The following is a 20,764-nucleotide window of genomic DNA, read 5'->3' on the forward strand; positions in this document are numbered from 1 at the left end:
CTAGCGATTTAAAAAAACGATATTATATATTTATTTTATTTTTAATATATATTATTATTTTAAATGTATTCCCCCCCCCCCCCCCCCCCCCCCCTTGTCTCAACTCCTCAAATCGCCAAGCAGACGCTACTAAAACGGGATTAGGAATGAACATTTTTGGTGGTTTCTTGTACCGCTAGCAACATTTCAGCCAAAGGCTGTTATACTAGCTGTCTGTTATACTAGCTGTCTGTTATACTAGCTGTCTGTTATACTAGCTGTCTGTTATACTAGCTGTCTGTTATACTAGCTGTCTGCTATACTAGCTGTCTATGCTATACTAGCTGTCGATGCTATACTAGCTGAACCCTGGTGACCCAGTGACGCGCGACGATTACAAGGCAGGCAGGTACGACCTCCTTCAAAACCATTAGGGGCGCATAAAGACAATAGACTTGAATTGAAGTTCGACAACACACTCTACGCATCTGCAAGGACTACAGACCCTATCACAGACTACAAAGACCAATCCCCACCGACTCCACCCTCCCAGACGAGCTAAACACATTCTATTCCCGCTTCGAGGCAGACGATGCAGAGCCATCCAGGAAGACTCTCCGGACGACCAGGTGCTTCCGCCTTCCAAAATTCTATCTCTCGAGTGAATCACAAAGCCACGGGCCCAGATGGCATCCCTGGCCACGTCCTCCCGAGTAGTCCACCCTTTTGGCGGGCATCTTCTCTGACATATTACAACGGTGTCCCTCTCCCAGGCTGTCGTCCCCACCTGTTTTCCAAGGACATCAGTGTCCAATATGATCAATCAAGGTAACTGTCGCACTCACCTCGGCCATCATGAAGTGCTTTGAGAGGCTGGTCTTTAAGGCCAGCATGTCAGGCCCACTGGACCCATTCCAATCAGCCTCCCGCTCCAGCAGATCCACGGAAGATGCTATTTCCATCACTATTCACACAGCCCTAACACACCTGGACAACAGGAACACGTATATGAGAATGTTGTTCATTGACTACAGTTCAGCATTCAACGCCATTGTTTCCCTCCAAGCTCAGAGCTCTGGACACCACCCTCTGCCACTGGGTCCTGGTCTTCCTGACGGGCAGACCACCGGCCGACGTGAAGATCGGCAAAACCTCCTCCACTCGTAACACAGAGGTGTACTCCTGGTTCACCCACGACTACGAGGTGATGCGTAACAAACTCCGTCAAGTGTGCTGACGACACCACTGTTATAGGCCTGATGATCAATGACGAGTCGGCCTATAGAAAGTAGGGGTCTACTTATCTCCCAGGACAAATTTTAGCTAACTAGCTAGCTAAATTTCCATTTTTATATATATTTTTTGATATATATTGTTTTAGTTATAGTTGGTTCAGAGTGTTTTTTGATATTTCAACCTGCGTGTCCTGACCTCGTCTGGTGTGGATGGACAAAATCAAGATGGCGTACGTGCCCGGTGTAGTTGGCATCGTCAAAGACCCCACACATCCCAGCCACGAGCTGTTCACTCCCTTAGCGCCTGCCCAACGGTATCAGAACATGAAGTCTGATACCATTTAGGCTCTGAGTTTGTCTACAAGCCATCAGACTGCTGAACAGTTAAACTGGACTGACCTGCTCTGATTCCACACACACACACACACACACACACACACACACACACACACACACACACACACACATCACAACTGCTACTACTAACGTTTGGTTCTTCGTCTTCACAATTGTAAAAACTTGCTCCTTTTCCCAAAACGAGTGTAAATATTGGACTATAAATTGTGCCTTCCTGTATTATACTTTATGCTAAAAATATTTGTTCTATTCTACCGAGACATTTGACTTTTATCTTTCATGAATGTATTGTTGCGTTGTCCAGAAGGAAGCGTTTCATTGGCTGGTGTATCCCGTACATACGATTTTAATAAAACATGAAGCGTGACCAGCCATTTTGAATTATTAAAACGGGCTCATTGAGACTGACATCAAGATGGATGCCCTTCTTCTTATAGACCAGACCTCTCTGCACATCTTGGAATTCAGAGGCAAGAGGAATTAGTTGGCATTTAGAAAGGCATTGTTTGTGGGCGCATGGTGACACGACTTACATGTGAACATTGTGTAGTTGATTTTATTCTGTGTTTTGAGGAATGGTCACGCAAGTGCGAGGCTATATGGGTAATAAAACCAAGGCTATATGGGTAATAAATCCATACTGTGATTTAAATTTACTGAGTTTACGCATTAATGAATAAAAACTTGTAGACATCTTCTTTTTTTTTTTTTAACTACTACCATACAAAAATTAACGCAAGAATTTCAATTTATTTTGTAATTTTACCTTTTTTTATTTAGCTAGGCAAGTCTGTTATTAAGAACTAATTCTTATTGACAATGACTGCCTACCCCGGGCCAAACCCGGACGACACTGGGCCAATTGTGTGCCGCCCTATGGACTCCAATCACGGCCAGATGTGATACAGCCTGGATTTGAACCAGGGTCTGTAGTCTCTTGCGCTGAGATGCAGTGTCTTAGATCGCCAATCGGGAGCCCACTAGACGGACCTGGTCAACGGTAGTGCTTAGTCTGTGTGTTGGCAGGAGTAGGCCAGGAGCTACACACTGCACTCTCCTCCACTCAGAGACCTCTTTTGGTCTGCTGCTCATCAGGGAAATAATCAAAGGACTTTCCTGAATACCTCCATTCTCTCGCCTCCGCGCTTAGCCTTGCTCGCTCTGTCGCTCTCTCTGTCGCTCATTCTCTTTCCTGTCTCGTTCTCTTTCCTGTTCTTTCTTTCCTTTCCTATTTCAACACCTGGCTCCCCATTTTTGATGCAGTGATTTCTCTCTTGCTCGCTCAGTGAGTGTTGTCAAATATTCAAGGCATTCCTTAAATCATTCCTTAAATCATTCTCCGTTTTTAAACATGCCGACGGCCTGCCATCTTTCTACAGGGTAATTTTTAGAAACCTAAGGAAGCAAAGAAAGCTGGCTTTCATTTCCTAAATTGATAAAACATTTTTATTAAATTGATGAATGATATAGGTCCTTCAAACTGGATGCCAGTGCATTTGTTTTCATTGTTCCCCTCTAATCAGGGACTCATTTAGACCTCCTGGGACACCAGAGGCGATTGCCCTCTAATTGTAGTTGACACATTGTGGTTTTTGACTCAACCGTCTTGAAGTGGGAGTTGAGCCAATCAGTGGACTTGTGGCGAGGAGAAACAACTATCTCGCTCTCCTCCGGCCCCCGTAGTACTATGACTATCAAAGGTGGTGGATAAGAAGTTTACCATGGGGGGGGTGGTCTGTTCCTGTCTACTTAAGGGGGTGGCTCCCCTATAGGCACCAATGCGATAGCAGCTGGGTCTGGTCGACTTACTAAATGGATTTGAATTTGAGCCAGAAAGATGCAGGGGGAAAAAGCAGTGAGTGGGGTGTCTCGCTTCCTCTTCCGAGCTTGACGGCAGCAGCCCAGATCTCCACTTTGATTCCATCTAATTTAGGGGAGGGGAGGGAAGGATAGAGAAATGGAGAACGAAACTGTTTGCCTAGTGTATATTTGTCAAGAAAATAACCACTATTTTGTAGTTAGCTACAGCGTTGTTTTAGTTAAAGAACACACATGCTTTGATATCATCGGTAAGTAGGCGTGTGAGCGTATTAACGAGCAAGGAAAAGTGCCCGCGCGGCGTTGCGCTAGTTAGGGTGCCCGCCGCGGCAGAGAGCTGTTCTGGCTAATACCTGTCCTTCACAGAAAGTTATGCTGGTCTGGATGTTTTAATCAGTTGTGGATCTTGACCTCTTCGTATAGCTTGGAGGTCAACAAGTAGGCCGCTAGTGATGTCATAATAGTCAAGTCACCGACGACGACAACAAGGCATGTTGATTGGCTGGTAGCCTAGTCGTCAGATCTGATGGATAAGGTCAGGGATGGCGATCTGAAACAAGCTCCATATAGCCCTAGTTGAGTTCGGTTTCCACATTTTCTACAGTAAAATGGACATTGACTCCAGTAATTAAATTATTCAGAACAAAATTTTAAGCAAGTTTACATTTTTCGCTAGATTATCCACATAAAGACACCGACTAATTTAGAATAATCATTAGCCCTAAATTTAACCCCCCAAAAATGTATCTTTGAGACCATCTCAATTTAATTTAGGATTCACCATTGTTTAAGACTCTGTACTCTAGGTTTCAGGAAATGACAATTAAATGTAAAAAAAAAAAAGCTCAATTCCTTAGGGGGAAGTTGACTCACCCGCCGGACCCCCCCTACCCATCCTTAGGCCTACATCAGCACCACCACAATGTCGCCACCGCCTCGGTACTGACTTTCCTTCTCAGCAGAGTCAGACCTGATCCCTCTCCCTCTCTCTCCCTCCCTCTCCAGTCAGCAGCCAGCTGCGGGGGTGGCCTACACCCACCCTACCACCGTGGCCAGCTACACCGTACACCAGGCACCGATGGCGGCCCACTCCGTGGCAGCAGCCTACGCTCCCACCGGCGCCACAGTCGCCGTAGCCAGGCCTGCCCCTGTCGCCGTGGCAGCAGCAGCCACTGCCGCAGCCTACGGAGGGTACCAGGCGGCGCACGCCACCGCTGACTACGGCTACGCACGCCAGCCGGACGTCCCCCCGCCGCCCCCTCCTGTCACGTCCCAGAACTACCAGGTAGGATACCAGGTAACTAACGTCCCACCTCAATGTTATATTCAACATGTTAGTGTTTTGGAGTCCATTTCATCTTTAAAGCTTTCTTAAACCCGGGCTGGGCGGTGTTCTGAGGCAGTTTTAACACTAGCCCAAAAAGGTTTGCAAAACAGCATTGGGGAGAATTTGAAGCTTCAGGATTTGTTTTTGAGAACGTCCCCTCTTTTTTTTTATATATATATTTTTTTTAAATATTTAAAGTCACACAGAAGTTGTTATTCCTCCCCCCCAAGAATCCTCAAGTTGATTGAATCAAGGTGTTGGACCTCACATCTGCTTGTTTGTTATTCTGTGAAAGTCTGCGTCAATCTGGAGCCCAGATGCTGTTGGGCTGAACGATGGAGAGAACTACTTTGGTTTAAACTGCAGCTTGTGATTTTTATTTTTTTAACCCCAGATAGATGACTAGACTAATGATGTATTTAATTAAGCACATTGTCTGTGTCTGCTAGTCTAAAGAAGTCCCCTAATGAACTCGTGACCTCTACCTAAAGGGTCCTTCGTACCTTCTCCTAGTGTGCAGCTGAACATTCCCCAGCATGGATTAAACAAAGTGAAATAATCAGGATGCTGAATGTACTGAAACAGCCCGACATCTCTGTGGTGTTTGTTTCCCCTCCTCCTCCGTGTTTCTTTTCCCTGACTCCACTGTGTCTCTGTTTTACAGGACTCCTCCTCCTCCTCCGTGTTTCTTTTCCCTGACTCCACTGTGTCTCTGTTTTACAGGACTCCTCCTCCTCCTCCGTGTTTCTTTTCCCTGACTCCTGTGTCTCTGTTTTACAGGACTCCTCCTCCTCCTCCGTGTTTCTTTTCCCTGACTCCACTGTGTCTCTGTTTTACAGCACTCCTCCTCCTCCTCCGTGCTTCTTTTCCCTGACTCCACTGTGTCTCTGTTTTACAGCACTCCTCCGTGTTTCTTTTCCCTGACTCCACTGTGTCTCTGTTTTACAGGACTCCTCCTCCGTGTTTCTTTTCCCTGACTCCACTGTGTCTCTGTTTTACAGCACTCCTCCTCCTCCTCCGTGCTTCTTTTCCCTGACTCCACTGTGTCTCTGTTTTACAGCACTCCTCCTCCGTGTTTCTTTTCCCTGACTCCACTGTGTCTCTGTTTTACAGGACTCCTCCTCCGTGTTTCTTTTCCCTGACTCCACTCTGTCTCTGTTTTTCAGGACTCCTACTCCTACGTACGGTCCACGGCCCCAGCGGTAACCTACGACCCCAAGCAGTACTACCAGCAACCCGTAGCCAGCTCTGCAGTAGCTGCTGCGGTAGCCGTACAGCCCCAACCCACCGCTGAGTCCTATTACCAGGCCGCCTCCCTTAACACCTCCTGGGACACCACGTGGAAGAAATCCCTACCAGGTAATGGCGGTCAGATAGTTACTAGATCAATTAAATGTGTTTTTCCAGAAAGCCCCTTTTTTTTTTTCGTCAACAGATGCCACAAAGTGCTTTACGGATACCTTGCCTAAAACCCCAGAGCGAAAGCAATGCACAGCTTCACTCCTTTTCCTTTGTAATTTTTACACATTTCATTGAATAAATGTTGGTTGTACTGGAATGAAAATGATTCATTCCTTTATCCATAGTCACTTGGATGGAGACTATTATTTCAGTAACATTCTACTGTATTGTACCCATGTTTATCCAGTATTCTAATATTGTATCCAGTATTGTAGTACTGTACTTAACAGGTGAACTTTTGACCAACATCAAGCTCTCTCCTCCTGCAGCCCCTAAGACGGGCTACACAGCTTTTGACCAATTTCCTCCCTTCTGTAAGAGAGACGTACATTAAGAATAACCTGATTTTGTTTTTAAATGAATGTCTCTGCTTCTCCCCCTCAGCCCCTAAGACAGGCTACAGCCAGGCCAGTCTGACCCCCTACACCCAGACGCAACAGTCTCGTCAGGTGACGGCCATCAAGCCTGTCACTCCCTCCCCAGCTTCCTCCACATTCTCCATTTACCCCGTGTCCACCGTACAGCCTGTGGCTGCCGTGGCCTCCGTCGTCCCCTCCTACTCTCAGAGCCCCACGTACTCCACCAACGCGGTCACGTACTCTGGTAAGCACGACATGCAAGCCGTAACCAGCATGCACTACCTGCCAACTACCTACTCCACCAACGCAGTCACGTACTCCCAGAGTCCCACGTATAGTACCAACCCCGTCGCCTACTCTGGTAAGCATTCAAATACGAAATAGACTTATAAAATTCTCTTTAACTTTCCCATAGAATTCCCACCCAGGTTTTCCAGATATAGTTTTGGTTTCTGGAGGAATATGCTCCAACAAAGCCTTCTGGGAAACCTAATAGGAATCCTGGGATTGTTACTGGAAATGTGGAATTGCGCCACGCATTGCCTCCCCAACTGTCCGGCTCCTGGCCTGTGCAAAGTGGAAGTTAGATGTGTGGGAATTAACCCCCCCCCCCCCCCCCCCCTCTCTCTTCTCTCCGCCCCAAGGTACGTCGTACTCGGGCTACGAGGCTGCGGTGTACTCTGCTGCCTCTACCTACTACCAGCAACAACAGCAGCAGCAGCAGAAACAGGCTGTGGCGGCTGTCGCAGCTTCAGCAGCCTGGACAGGCAGCTCCTTCACCAAGAAACCTCCCTTCCAGGTCCATATTTCTAACCCAATGTTTTCTGACTGCAGTGAGCTCCAAAAGTATTGGCACAGTGGCAATGTTTTGAATTGAATTGATACTAATGAGGTTCAAAGACTGTCAGCTTTAATCTGAGGGGATTTTCATCCATATCGGGTGAACTGTTGTTTTTGTACATAGTCCTCACTTTTGGTCCCCCTAAAAAGGATCGGACAAATTCCCGTATGTGCGTTTTAAAGGAGTGAAACGTGGGGTATTTGGTCCCATATTCCAGTATTGGGTCCCATATTCCAGTATTGGGTCCCATATTCCTAGCACGCAGTCATTACATCAAACGTGTGATTCTACAGATGTGTTGGATTCATTTGCTGTTGTGTTTCAGATTATTTTGTGCCCAATAGAAATTAATAGTAAATTTAATGTATTTTGTGTCATTTTGGAGTCAATTGTATTGTAAATAAGAATATAATATGTTTCTAAACACCCCTACTTTAATGTGGATGCTACCATATAGATGTTCCATACGCACAAAAAGCTTATTTCTCTCAAATTTTGTGCACAAATTTGTTTACATCCCTGTTAGTGATCATTTCTCATTTGCCAAAATAATCCATCCACCTGACAGGTGCGGCATATCAAGAAGCTGATTAAACAGCTTAAAATCAAAATGGTCCTCATTTGCAACGCTCACGGAGTTCCTAACTGCCTCTGGAAGCAACGTCAATAACTGTTCGTCAAGAGCTTCATGAATCGCTTCACCATCTGGCAGTCCAGATGGACAAATCTGGGTTTGGTTGATGCCAGGAGAACGCTACCTGCCCCAATGCACAGTGCCAACTGTAAAGTTTGGTGGATGAGGAATAATGGTCTGGGGCTGTTTTTCATGGTTCGGGCCCTTAGTTCCAGTGAAGGGAAATCTTAACGCAACAGCATACAATGACATTCTAGATGATTCTGTGCTTCCAACTTTGTGGCAACAGTTTGGAAGGCCCTTTCCTGTTTCAGCATGACAATGCCCCTGTGCACAAAGCGAGGTCCATACAGAAATGGTTTGTTGAGATCGGTGTGGAAGAATTTGACTGGCCTGCACAGAGCCCTGACCTCAACCTCGTCAAACACCTTTGGGGTGAATTGGAACGCCGACTGCGAGCCCAACGTCAGTGCCCGACCTCTTGTGGCCTTTAACCTTTCTTTATTTAACTAGGCAAGTCCATTAAGAACTAATTCTTGTTTACAATGACAGCCTACCCTGGCCAAACCAGACGACCCTGGGCCAATTGTGCGCTGCCCTATGGGACTCCCAATCCATGGCCAGATGTGATACAGCCTGGATTCGATCCGGGGACTGTATTGACGCCTCATACAGTGCCTTGGACTGCTGCGCCACTCAGGGGCCCATTACACTGATTTTGAAGTGGATTTAACAAGTGACGTCAGTAAGGGATCATATCTTTCAACTGGTCAGTCTTTGTCATGGAAAGAGCAGGTGTTCTTTGTTTTGTCCAGTCAGTATTTTATTATATTTTTACCCCCCCCCCCCTTCCAGAGCAAGCAGCTGAAACCCAAGCAGCCCCCCAAACCACCACAGATCCACTACTGTGACGTCTGCAAGATCAGCTGTGCAGGACCCCAGGTGAGTTTAGGGAACACCTCTAGCCAGGACCCCAGGTGAGGTTAGAGAACACCTCTAGCCAGGACCCCAGGTGAGTTTAGAGAACACCTCTAGCCAGGACCCCAGAGACTCATGCTACCTGCCTGTCCTTACCTGTCTTTAGGTTAGCACAGAGACTCATACTACCTGCCTGTCCTTAGGTTAGCACAGAGACTCATGCTACCTGCCTGTCCTTAGGTTTAGCGCAGAGACTCATGCTACCTGCCTGTCCTTAGCTTTAGCTCTATCTAGAGAACTGATTTCTCCCTCTCATCCACCCAGACCTACAAGGAGCACCTGGAGGGCCAGAAGCACAAGAAGAAGGAGGTGGCCCTGAAAGTTTCCCAGAGCAGCAGCAGCAGTAGTAGTGGAGGAGGAGGCTCAGCCCGGGGGACTCAGAACCAGCTCCGCTGTGAGCTCTGTGACGTCTCCTGCACTGGGGCAGATGCATACGCTGCACACATCCGAGGAGCCAAGCACCAGAAGGTAAGCTCCTTGGTCAAATGGATTTTATAAAGCCCCCTTTTCTCTTTTACATCCGTGGTTTAGAGTTACCCGGCCTAGCCCCCGCCCCGAAGAGGTCCAGGAATACTGAGTGTAATGGATATGGTTCTAGGCTTTACTTAGCCTTTTTTGTATTGTTCATGTCCGTTTGCATTAGGACAAACTCTTATCAAATACATCCAGGGCATGTCTCGGGGGGATGGGGTGGGAAAGGGAGGCTGTTTGGTCACTCACTTAGTCTATTATGACATCACTCTGCAGTGCCGTGTTGATTCCATAACATATGCTAATGTTAATGCTCATCAAGTGACATCAACGAGGGATCATAGCTTTCACCTGGTCAGTCAGTGTCATGGAAAGAGCAGGTGTTCCTGATGTTTTGTACACCACTGAGTGAGTGGAGAATTTTTTTTTAAATTTGATGAACTGACTTGTCACGTTGAAAGTCACTGTGCTCTTAAGTACGGGCCATTCTACTGCCAATGTTTGTCTATGGAGATTGCATGGCTGTGTGCTCTTTGTATACACGTCAGCAACGGGTGTGGCTGAAATGGCCGAATCCACTAAGTGTGTGTGTTTGGACACACCTACTCATTCAAGGGTTTTTCTTTATTTTTACTATTTTCTACATTGTAGAATAATACTGAAGACATCAAAACTATGAAATAACACATGAAATCATGTAGTAACCAAAAAAAGTGTTAAACAAATCAAAATATATTTTAGATTCTTCAAAGTAGCCGACCTTTGCCTTGATGACAGCTTTGTAAACTCTTGACTCTCTCAAGCAGCTTCATGAGGAATGCTTTTCCAACAGTCTTGAAGGAGTTCACACATGCTGCGCACTTGTTGGCTGCTTTTCCTTCAATCTGCGATCCAGCTCAACCTAAACGGTCTCAATTGGGTTGAAGTCGGGTAATTGCAGAGGCCAGGTCATCTGATGCAGTACTCCGTCACTCTCCTTCTTAGTCATATAGCCCTTACACAGCCTGGAGGTGTGTTGGGTCATTGTCCTGTTGAAAAACTGGGTGCATTGCATGCTGACACGATCACCAGGTGTATGGTATTTCCTCCGACACATTGGTGCGGCTGGCTTCCGGTTTAAACAAGCAGTGTCAAGAAGCAGTGCGGCTTGGGTCGTCTCGACCTTCGTCTCTCCCGAGTCTGTACGGGAGTTGCAGCGACGGGACAAGACTGTAACCAATTGGGAAGAAAAAAGGGGGAAAAAAGAGTTTGGGAAACCTAGCTGCGTCACTACAGATCCTGGTTCAATCCCAGGCTGTGCTTTACATGTTGCGTTTTATATTTTTGTTCAGTGTGTGTATATAACATTGTATTTTGTCTCTGTTTTGTCCTGTCAGGTGGTGAAGCTCCACACCAAGCTGGGGAAGCCCATCCCTTCCACAGAACCAAGTGTAGTGACCCAAACCTCCACGGCCTCCTCCTCCAAGACTCCTGTCTCCTCCTCTACTACCCCCACAGGCTCCACCTCCAACTCCTCCTACCTGAAGCCGGTTAACATCGTGAGCCAGGGTGGTGCGGGGGCCGGACTGGGGAAGGGTCTAGTGGGGAACAACCTATCAGCAGTCAATGCCACCACAGCTGTCAAGAAGGTCAACACCCCCAAGATCAACTTTGTCGGTAAGGCTGTTCCAGTATATCCCTCCCTAAATAAAGATCCAAACATTCACTGAAACTTGAATTTAGCTTTTTCAATTCGGAGAATGTATTTAAATGGAGTTTGCGTGTGGAACGTGGTCCATGATGAAATTCTAGAGGCCGAGACTGCTCTAGGCTAGTGGTTGAGCTGTGGGTGGTTGAGCTGTGTTGGCAGTACATGCCAATGGGGAGCTGAATCGCTGCCAGTCTCTTGAGATTAAAGTCAGGCTGAGGCCAGCTTTCTCTGCCCATCTAGCTCGCTTAGGGATGTTAACGGTTAACCGTTAATCGGTTAACTGCCGAAAAATTAATTTGATGAATTCGATATCGGTCTATAGGTTAATTTGCATAATTTAGTTGAATTAAATTGTGGCGTGTATTTTCGTTAGTCATCATGCAGAGCCGAGTTAGAGGAGAGCACTCTTCCCATTTTGCCATTCGGCGGCGTGAGCTGCAGGTGGTGTAGCGGGCGGCGTGAGCTGCAGGCGGTGTAGCGGGCGGCGTGAGCTGCGGGCGGTGTAATTTTTTGAAACCTGAAAGTTTTACTTTAAGTAACTTTGCCAAAATCCATCCATAGAAACATGGAGGCAATTATTTTATAGACTTCCTTATGCCGCTAACAAGCATTTCTCTCCTGTTCTATTGGTTTTCATTAGCGGTCAACCAATTATGATTTTTCAATACCGATTATTGTAGGTCCAAAAAAAGTCGATACCATTCGACCGAATTTTGTATTTTTATAAATATTTGTAATAATGACAATACACAATGAGCACTTTTTATTTTAACTTAATACATAAATAAAAATCAATTTAGTCTCAAATAAATAATGAAACCTGTTTTTAAATAATGCAAAAACAGTGTTGGAGAAGAAAGTAAATGTGCAATATGTGCCATGTAAGAAAGCTAACGTTTCAGTTCCTTGCTCAGAACATGAGAACATATGAAAGCTGGTGGTTCGTTTTAACATGAGTCTTCGATATTCCCAGGTAAGAGGTTGTATGTTGTAGTTATTATAGGACTATTTCTCTCTATACCATTTGTATTTCATATACCTTTGACTATTGGATGTTCGTATAGGCACTATAGTATTGCCAGTCTAATCTCAGGAGTTGATAGGCTTGTAGTCATAAACAGCGCTGTGCTTGAAGCATTGCGAAGAGCTGCTGGCAAAACGCAGTAAAGTACTGTTTGAATGAATGCTTACGAGCCTGCTGCTGCCTACCACCGCTCAGTCAGACTGCTCTATCAAATCATAGACTTAATTATAACATAAGAACACACAGAAATACAAGCTTTAGGTCATTAATATGGTCAAACCGGAAACTATAATTTCAAACAAAACGTTTATTATTTCAGTGAAATACGGAGCCGTTCCATATTTTATCTAGCGGGTGGCAACCCTAAGTCTAAATATTCCTGTTACATTGCACAAACTTAAATGTTATGTCATAAATATGTACATTTCTGGCAAATTTAATTACGGTCTTTTAGGAAGAAATGGTCTTCACACAGTTCACAACGAGCCAGGCGGCCCAAACTCGCTAAATATACCCTGACTCTGCTTACACAGAACGCAAGAGAAGTGACAAGTTAATATTAATATTGCCCGCTAACATAAATTTATTTTAACAATATGCAGGTTAAAAAAAGATATACTTGTGTGTTGATTTTTAAGAAAGGCGTTGATGTTCACGGTTAGGTACATTGGTGCAACGACAGGGCTTTTTTCACGAATGCGTTTGTTAAATCATCACCCGTTTGGTGAAGTAGGCTGTGATTGGATGATAAAATTAACAGGCACCGCATTGATTATTTGCAACCCAGGACAAGCTAGTTAAACTAGTAATATCATCAACAATATGTAGTTAACTAGTGATTATGTTAAGATTGATTTTTTTTATTTTTATAAGATAAGTTTAATGCTAGCTAGCAACTTACCTTGGCTCCTTGCTGCACTCGCGTAACAGGTGGTCAGCCCGCCACGCAGTCTCCTCGTGGAGTAACAGGTGGTCAGCCCGCCACGCAGTCTCCTCGTGGAGTAACAGGTGGTCAGCCCGCCACGCAGTCTCCTCGTGGAGTAACAGGTGGTCAGCCCGCCACGCAGTCTCCTCGTGGAGTAACAGGTGGTCAGCCTGCCACGCAGTCTCCTCGTGGAGTAACAGGTGGTCAGCCTGCCACGCAGTCTCCTCGTGGAGTAACAGGTGGTCAGCCTGCCACGCAGTCTCCTCGTGGAGTAACAGGTGGTCAGCCTGCCACGCAGTCTCCTCGTGGAGTAACAGGTGGTCAGCCTGCCACGCAGCCTCCTCGTGGAGTAACGGGTGGTCAGCAGTCTCCTCGTGGAGTAACAGGTGGTCAGCCTGCCACGCAGTCTCCTCGTGGAGTAACAGGTGGTCAGCCTGCCACGCAGTCTCCTCGTGGAGTAACGGGTCGTCAGCCTGCCACGCAGCCTCCTCGTGGAGTAACGGGTGGTCAGCAGTCTCCTCGTGGAGTGTAAATGGCCATAATCTGCGTCCAAAAATGCAGATTACTGATTTGTTGAACTTGAAATCGACCCTGATTAGTCGGACGACCTCTGGTTTTCATATCAACTTTCCTTTGTTGTCCAGAAGCCAAAGGCACAGTCATAAGATCAACCCGTCCTAGTTGCTATTAGATCCTAATTGAGATTTTTTATCTCTGTCATTGTGTTGTGTAACAAAACTACACATTTTAGAGTGGCCGTTTATTGTCCCCAGCACAAGGTGCACCTGTGTAATGATCATGCTGTTTAACCAGCTTCTTGATTATACCACACCTGTCAGGTGGATGGATTATCTTGGCAAAGGAAAAATGCTCACGAACGGGGATGTAAACAAATTTGTGCACAACATTTTAGAGAAAAGCTTTTTGTGTGTGGATCATTTCTGGGATATTTTAGCTCATGAAACACTTCTTACATGTTGCGTTTTTAATATTTTTGTTCAGTGTTGATTCAAATGTGAGTCATTTAGCAGACACTGTTATCCAGAGCGACTTGCAGGAGCAATTAGGGTTTAAGTGCACATTGACAGATTTTATTTTTTTTCCCCAGCTAGTCTGCTCAGGGATCCGAACCAGAGACCCTTTGGTTGCTGGGCCGAACCAGAGACCCTTTGGTTGCTGGGCCGAACCAGAGACCCTTTGGTTGCTGGGCCGAACCAGAGACCCTTTGGTTGCTGGGCCGAACCAGAGACCCTTTGGTTGCTGGGGCCGAACCAGAGACCCTTTGGTTGCTGGGGCCGAACCAGAGACCCTTTGGTTGCTGGGGCCGAACCAGAGACCCTTTGGTTGCTGGCCCAATAATCTTAACCACTATGCTACCTGCCGCCCCTTAGACGTTCGTCTTTGGCTGGCGAAACTCTTTTGACATCTGGTCCCTGTAAAGCTGCACGTCATCAGAACCACTATTATTATTATTATTATTATTATTATTATTATTATTATTATATATTATTAACCAATCCTCATCAATTCTTCTGTCTCCAGGGGGAAACAAGCTCCAGACTACCGGGAAGGTGGAGACATCCAAGCCTCCTCCGCCCTCATTGGTCCCCCAACCTCAGGAGACAAAGAACGAGTCCTCTGATTCGCTGTCTACCCTGGCCGCCTTGCAGAATGAAGTGCAGCCCGTTGGACACGACTATGTGGAAGAGGTCAGATCACACAGAACCAAAAACCTGAATGAATGTCTTGCCACAGGTGTAGTAGAATGTATATGATATATTTATTGTAATTCTGAAGGACTGAGGGGGTAACGAAGACCGATCAGGTCAGCCTCTATTTCACCTTTATTTAACCAGGTGGGCCAGTTGAGAACAAGTTCTCATTTGCAACTGCGACCTGGCCAAGAGAAAGCAAAGCACTGTGACACAGACAACAACACAGAGTTACACGTGGAGTAAACAATAAACAAGCCAATAACACAATAAACAAGTCAATGACACAGTAGACAAAAGAAAGTCTATATACAGTACCCCAAATCTGATTGACCTTTAGCCATGTCTTCAAGCCTTTTGTGAAAGTGTGATAGGTGGTGCAGGTATGTGTGTCTGATGGCAGTGTATTCCAGACATGGGAAGCTCTCACAGAGAAAACGGATTTACTAAAGGTGCTTTTCCTTAAGGGAACTATACAGTCACCTCTCATGGCAGACCTTGTGGATCTGCTGCCATATGTCTGGGTTTTCTGTTTAACAAAAATACTGAGTGTAGGGGGAGCCAGGCCATTAAAGATCTTGAATACAAGACATGCGTCGGTGTATTGCACAAGATTTTCCCAACTCAGGAGCTCATGCTTTCTAAGGATGTGACAATGATGATGGCTATTGGGCTTCCTATCAAGCACTTTGAGAGCCTATTTGTAGACAGACTGAATAGGTCTTAATGTTGTACAGCAAACTTGGGCCCAACTAGTCAAGCAGTATGTTAAGTGGGGGAGTATCATAGATTTGAAGTACAGTTTTGCTACCTCTGTAGTCAAACAATTTCGTGTAAATCGGAAATTGGCTAGGTTGAATTTGGTTATTTGAATTACCTTTTTCACATGCTTTTTAAAAGAGGTTGGAATCAAGTATGATGCCAAGGTACTTAAAATCAGAAACCACCTGGAGCTTCTCCCCTGACACACAGACATCTGGTTCAGTAGCATCTGTTGCCCTCTTTGTGAAGAACATGCAAACAGTTTTTTTCACATTGAGATGCAAACACGAGTCACTGAGCCACTTTGTAACCTGGACCATTACAGTAGTGAGTACTGTGGTGACCGTGTTACCTAGCCTCAGTGCAGTGGGCAGCTGGGAGGAGGTGCTCTTGTTCTCCATGGACTTTAGTGTCCCAAAATGTTTTGGAGTTAGAGCTACAGGATGTGAATTTCTGCTTGAAAAAGCTAGCCTTTGCTTTCCTGACTGACTGCGTGTATTGGTTCCTGACTTCCCTGAACAGTTGCATATTGCGGGGACTATTCGATGCTATTGCAGTCCACCAAAGGATGTTTTTGTGCTGGTCGATGGCAGTTAGCACTGGAGTGAACCAAGGGCTATATCTGTTCTTAGTTCTGCATTTTTTTTGAACGGGGCATGCTTATCTAAGATGGTGAGAAAATTACTTTTAAGGAATGACCAGGCATCCTCGACTGACGGGATGAGGTCAGTATCCTTCCAGGATACCCGAGCCAGGTCGACTAGAAAGACCTATTCGCTGAAGTGTTTTATGGAGCGTTTGACATTGATGAGGGGTGGTCGCTTGACCGCGGATACAGGCAATGAGGTAGTGATCGCTGAGATCCTGATTGAAAACAGCGGAAGTGTATTTGGAGGGCAAGTTGGTCAGGATACTGTCTATGTGAGTGCCCATGTTTACGGATTTAGGGTTGTACCTGGTGGGTTCCTTGATGATTTTGTGTGAGATTGAGGGCATCTAGTTTAGATTGTAGGACTGCTGGGGTGTTAAGCATATCCCAGTTTAGGTCACCGAACAGAACGAACTCTGGATGGGGGGTGATCAATTCACAAATGGTGTCCAGGGCACAGCTGGGAGCTGAGGTCGATAGCAGGCGGCAACACTGAGAGACTTATTTCTGGAGAGTTTAATTTTTAAAATTAGAAGTTCAAACTGTTTGAGCATAGACCTGGAAAGTATGACAGAACTTTGCAGGCTCTCTCTGCAGTAGATTGCAACTCCTCCCCCTTTGGCAGTTTCTATCTTGATGGAAAATGTTGTAGCTGGGTATGGAAATGTCAGAATTGTTGGTGGCCTTCCTAAGCCAGGATTCAGACACGGCAAGGACATCAGGGTTGGCAGAGTGTGCTAAAGCAGTGAGTAAGACAAACTTAGGGAGGAGGCTTCTGATGTTGACATGCATGAAACCAAGGCTTTTTCGATCACAGAAGTCAACAAATGAGGGTGCCTGGGGACATGCAGGGCCTGGGTTTACCTCCACATCACCCGCGGAACAGAGGAGGAGTAGGATGAGGGTACGGCTAAAGGCTATCAAAACTGGTCACCTAGAGCGTTGGGGACAGAGAATAAAAGGAGCAGATTTCTGGGCATGGTGGAATAGATTCAGGGCACAAAAAAAATACAGTTTTATATCTTTATGTTTGAAGCCTGAAATGTGGCAAAAGGTCACAAAGTTCAAGGGGGGCGAATACTTTCGCAAGGCACTGTATATACATATCCTATCTTATGGGCCTGAGTAGCAGGCAGTTTAATTCGGGCACACTTTTCATCCAAAATTCCGAATGCTGCCCCCTACCCTAGTGAAGTTAACCGTTCCATATTAACAATGGTATTTGAAACATTGCTTAGTTCTATTGTCAAATACCATCTTTTGTGTAGAAAAATACATAAATAAAACATTGATTTCTTCTCTGTAGGTGCGTAACGACGAAGGCAAGGTGATCCGGTTCCACTGTAAGCTGTGTGAATGTAGCTTCAACGATCCCAACGCCAAAGAGATGCATCTGAAGGGCAGGAGACACCGCCTGCAGTATAAGGTTAGTGGAGTCACTGAAGGGCAGGAGACACCGCCTGCAGTATAAGGTTAGTGGAGTCACTGAAGGGCAGGAGACACCGCCTGCAGTATAAGGTTAGTGGAGTCACTGAATGGCAGGAGACACCGCCTGCGGTATAAGGTTAGTGGAGTCACTGAAGGGCAGGAGACACCGCCTGCAGTACAAGGTTAGTGGAGTCACTGAAGGGCAGGAGACACCGCCTGCAGTACGAGGTTAGTGGAGTCACTGAAGGGCAGGAGACATCGCCTGCAGTATAAGGTTAGTGGAGTCACTGAATGGCAGGAGACACCGCCTGCAGTATAAGGTTAGTGGAGTCACTGAATGGCAGGAGACACCGCCTGCAGTATAAGGTTAGTGGAGTCACTGAATGGCAGGAGACACCGCCTGCGGTATAAGGTTAGTGGAGTCACTGAAGGGCAGGAGACACCGCCTGCAGTATAAGGTTAGTGGAGTCACTGAAGGGCAGGAGACACCGCCTGCAGTACGAGGTTAGTGGAGTCACTGAAGGGCAGGAGACACCGCCTGCAGTATGAGGTTAGTGGAGTCACTGAATGGCAGGAGACACCGCCTGCGGTATAAGGTTAGTGGAGTCACTGAATGGCAGGAGACACCGCCTGCGGTATAAGGTTAGTGGAGTCACTGAAGGGCAGGAGACACCGCCTGCAGTATAAGGTTAGTGGAGTCACTGAAGGGCAGGAGACACCGCCTGCAGTATAAGGTTAGTGGAGTCACTGAAGGGCAGGAGACACCGCCTGCAGTATAAAGTTAGTGGCGTCACTGAAGGGCAGGAGACACCGCCTGCGCTACAAAGTTAGTGGAGTCACTGAAGGGCAGGAGACACCGCCTGCGGTATAAAGTTAGTGGAGTCACTGAAGGGCAGGAGACACCGCCTGCGGTATAAAGTTGGGAGACACCGCCTGCGGTACAAAGTTAGTGGAGTCACTGGAATGAAACTAACTCCATAAGAAAACATGGAGGTGTGTCCTAGCACTATCTAGCACTATACAGCTGACTCAAATAATCAACTCATCACCCAAAACATGCATCCGGGGGAGGGGGGGGGCAGGACTGAGGAAACCCTGGTCTCAGACCTGCGATTGTGGACACACGCACACAATAACGCGTTCCCCCTACTTTGTTCCTTGTAGAAAAAGGTGAACCCGGAGCTACAGGTGGAGGTGAAGCCCTCTATCAGAGCCAGGAAGATCCAGGAAGAGAAGATGAGGAAACAGATGCAGAAGGAGGAGTACTGGAGGAGGAGAGAGGAAGAGGAGAGATGGAGGATGGAGATGAGGTACGGCGAGATAGGGTGGGTCACACACACACACAGCATACTAATAGCCACCAACTCTGTCTCTCTAGCTAATGCCAATTGAGTGAATACTTCCCAAAAATGAATGTCTCTCTCTGCCTGCGTGTGTGTCTCTCTCTGCCTGCGTGTGTCTCTCTCTCTCTGCCTGCGCGTGTCTCTCTCTCTCTCTGCCTGCGCGCGTGTGTCTCTCTCTCTCTCTGCCTGCGCGTGTCTCTCTCTCTCTCTGCCTGCGCGTGTCTCTCTCTCTCTCTGCCTGCGCGTGTCTCTCTCTCTCTGCCTGCGCGTGTCTCTCTCTCTCTCTGCCTGCGCGTGTCTCTCTCTCTCTCTGCCTGCGCGTGTCTCTCTCTCTCTCTGCCTGCGCGTGTCTCTCTCTCTCTGCCTGCGCGTGTCTCTCTCTCTCTGCCTGCGCGTGTCTCTCTCTCTCTGCCTGCGCGTGTCTCTCTCTCTCTGCCTGCGCGCGTCTCTCTCTCTCTGCCTGCGCGCGTCTCTCTCTCTCTGCCTGCGCGCGTCTCTCTCTCTCTGCCTGCGCGCGTCTCTCTCTCTCTGCGCGCGCGCGTCTCTCTCTCTCTGCCTGCGCGCATGTGTGTCTCTCTCTCTGCCTGCGCGCATGTGTGTCTCTCGCTCTGCCTGCGCGCATGTGTGTCTCTCGCTCTGCCTGCGCGCATGTGTGTCTCTCTCTCTGCCTGCGCGCATGTGTGTCTCTCTCTCTGCCTGCGCGCATGTGTGTCTCTCTCTCTGCCTGCGCGCGTGTGTCTCTCTCTCTCTCTCTCTCTGCCTGCGCGCGTGTGTCTCTCTCTCTCTCTCTCTCTGCCTGCGCGCGTGTGTCTCTCTCTCTCTGCCTGCGCGCGTGTGTCTCTCTCTCTCTCTGCCTGCGCGCGTGTGTCTCTCTCTCTCTCTGCCTGCGCGCGTGTCTCTCTCTGCCTGCGCGTGTGTGTCTCTCTCTGCCTGCGCGCGTGTCTCTCTCTCTCTCTCTGCCTGCGCGCATGTCTCTCTCTCTCTCTCTGCCTGCGCGCGTGTCTCTCTCTCTCTGCCTGCGCGCGTGTGTCTCTCTCTCTGCCTGCGCGCGTGTGTCTCTCTCTCTCTGCCTGCGCGCGTGTGTCTCTCTCTCTCTGCCTGCGCGCGTGTGTCTCTCTCTCTCTGCCTGCGCGCGTGTGTCTCTCTCTCTCTGCCTGCGCGCGTGTGTCTCTCTCTCTCTGCCTGCGCGCGTGTGTCTCTCTCTCTCTGCCTGCGCATGTGTGTCTCTCTCTCTGCCTGCGCGCGTGTGTCTCTCTCTCTGCCTGCGCGCGTGTGTCTCTCTCTCTGCCTGCGCGCGTGTGTCTCTCTCTCTTCCTGCGCGAGTGTGTGTCTCTCTCTCTGCCTGCGTGTGTGTGTCTCTCTGCCTGCGTGTGTGTGTCTCTCTCTCTGCCTGCGCGCGTGTGTCTCTCTCTCTCTGCCTGCATGCGTGTGTCTCTCTCTCTGCCTGCATGCGTGTGTCTCGCTCTCTGCCTGCACGCGCGCGTCTCTCTCGCTGCCTGCGCGCGTGTGTCTCTCTCTCTCTGCCTGCACGCGCGCGTCTCTCTCGCTCTGCCTGTGCGCGTGTCTCTCTCGCTCTGCCTGTGCGCGTGTCTCTCTCTGCCTGTGCGTGTGTCTCTCTCTCTGCCTGCGCGCGTGTGTCTCTCTCTGCCTGCGCGTGTGTGTCTCTCTCTGCCTGCGCGTGTGTGTCTCTCTCTCTCTGCCTGCGCGCGTGTCTCTCTCTCTCTCTGCCTGCGCGCGTGTGTCTCTCTCTCTCTGCCTGCGCGCGTGTGTG

The 20,764-nt window shown here is 47.7% G+C and overlaps 1 protein-coding gene across 9 annotated transcripts in view; it reads left to right on the forward strand.

Annotated features, from left to right (window-relative positions):
* LOC139410553 (zinc finger RNA-binding protein-like) overlaps positions 1-20,764 on the forward strand; it is a 55,849-nt gene that overhangs the window by 10,567 nt on the left and 24,518 nt on the right. For 2 of the 9 annotated variants that reach the window (XM_071155834.1, XM_071155837.1), the window contains exons 3-12: positions 4,395-4,686; positions 5,883-6,075; positions 6,562-6,897; positions 7,181-7,335; positions 8,867-8,953; positions 9,254-9,457; positions 10,837-11,116; positions 14,642-14,808; positions 17,529-17,648; positions 18,815-18,975. In XM_071155834.1, coding sequence (XP_071011935.1) covers positions 4,395-4,686; positions 5,883-6,075; positions 6,562-6,897; positions 7,181-7,335; positions 8,867-8,953; positions 9,254-9,457; positions 10,837-11,116; positions 14,642-14,808; positions 17,529-17,648; positions 18,815-18,975 — 1,995 coding nt within the window. The remainder of the gene's footprint in view (positions 1-4,394; positions 4,687-5,882; positions 6,076-6,561; positions 6,898-7,180; positions 7,336-8,866; positions 8,954-9,253; positions 9,458-10,836; positions 11,117-14,641; positions 14,809-17,528; positions 17,649-18,814; positions 18,976-20,764) is intronic. The other 7 variants (XM_071155836.1, XM_071155838.1, XM_071155835.1 and 4 more) reach the window with 5 other exon arrangements.

This window comes from Oncorhynchus clarkii, chromosome 6 (genome assembly GCF_045791955.1).
Source record: "Oncorhynchus clarkii lewisi isolate Uvic-CL-2024 chromosome 6, UVic_Ocla_1.0, whole genome shotgun sequence".
Taxonomy (NCBI): domain Eukaryota; kingdom Metazoa; phylum Chordata; class Actinopteri; order Salmoniformes; family Salmonidae; genus Oncorhynchus; species Oncorhynchus clarkii.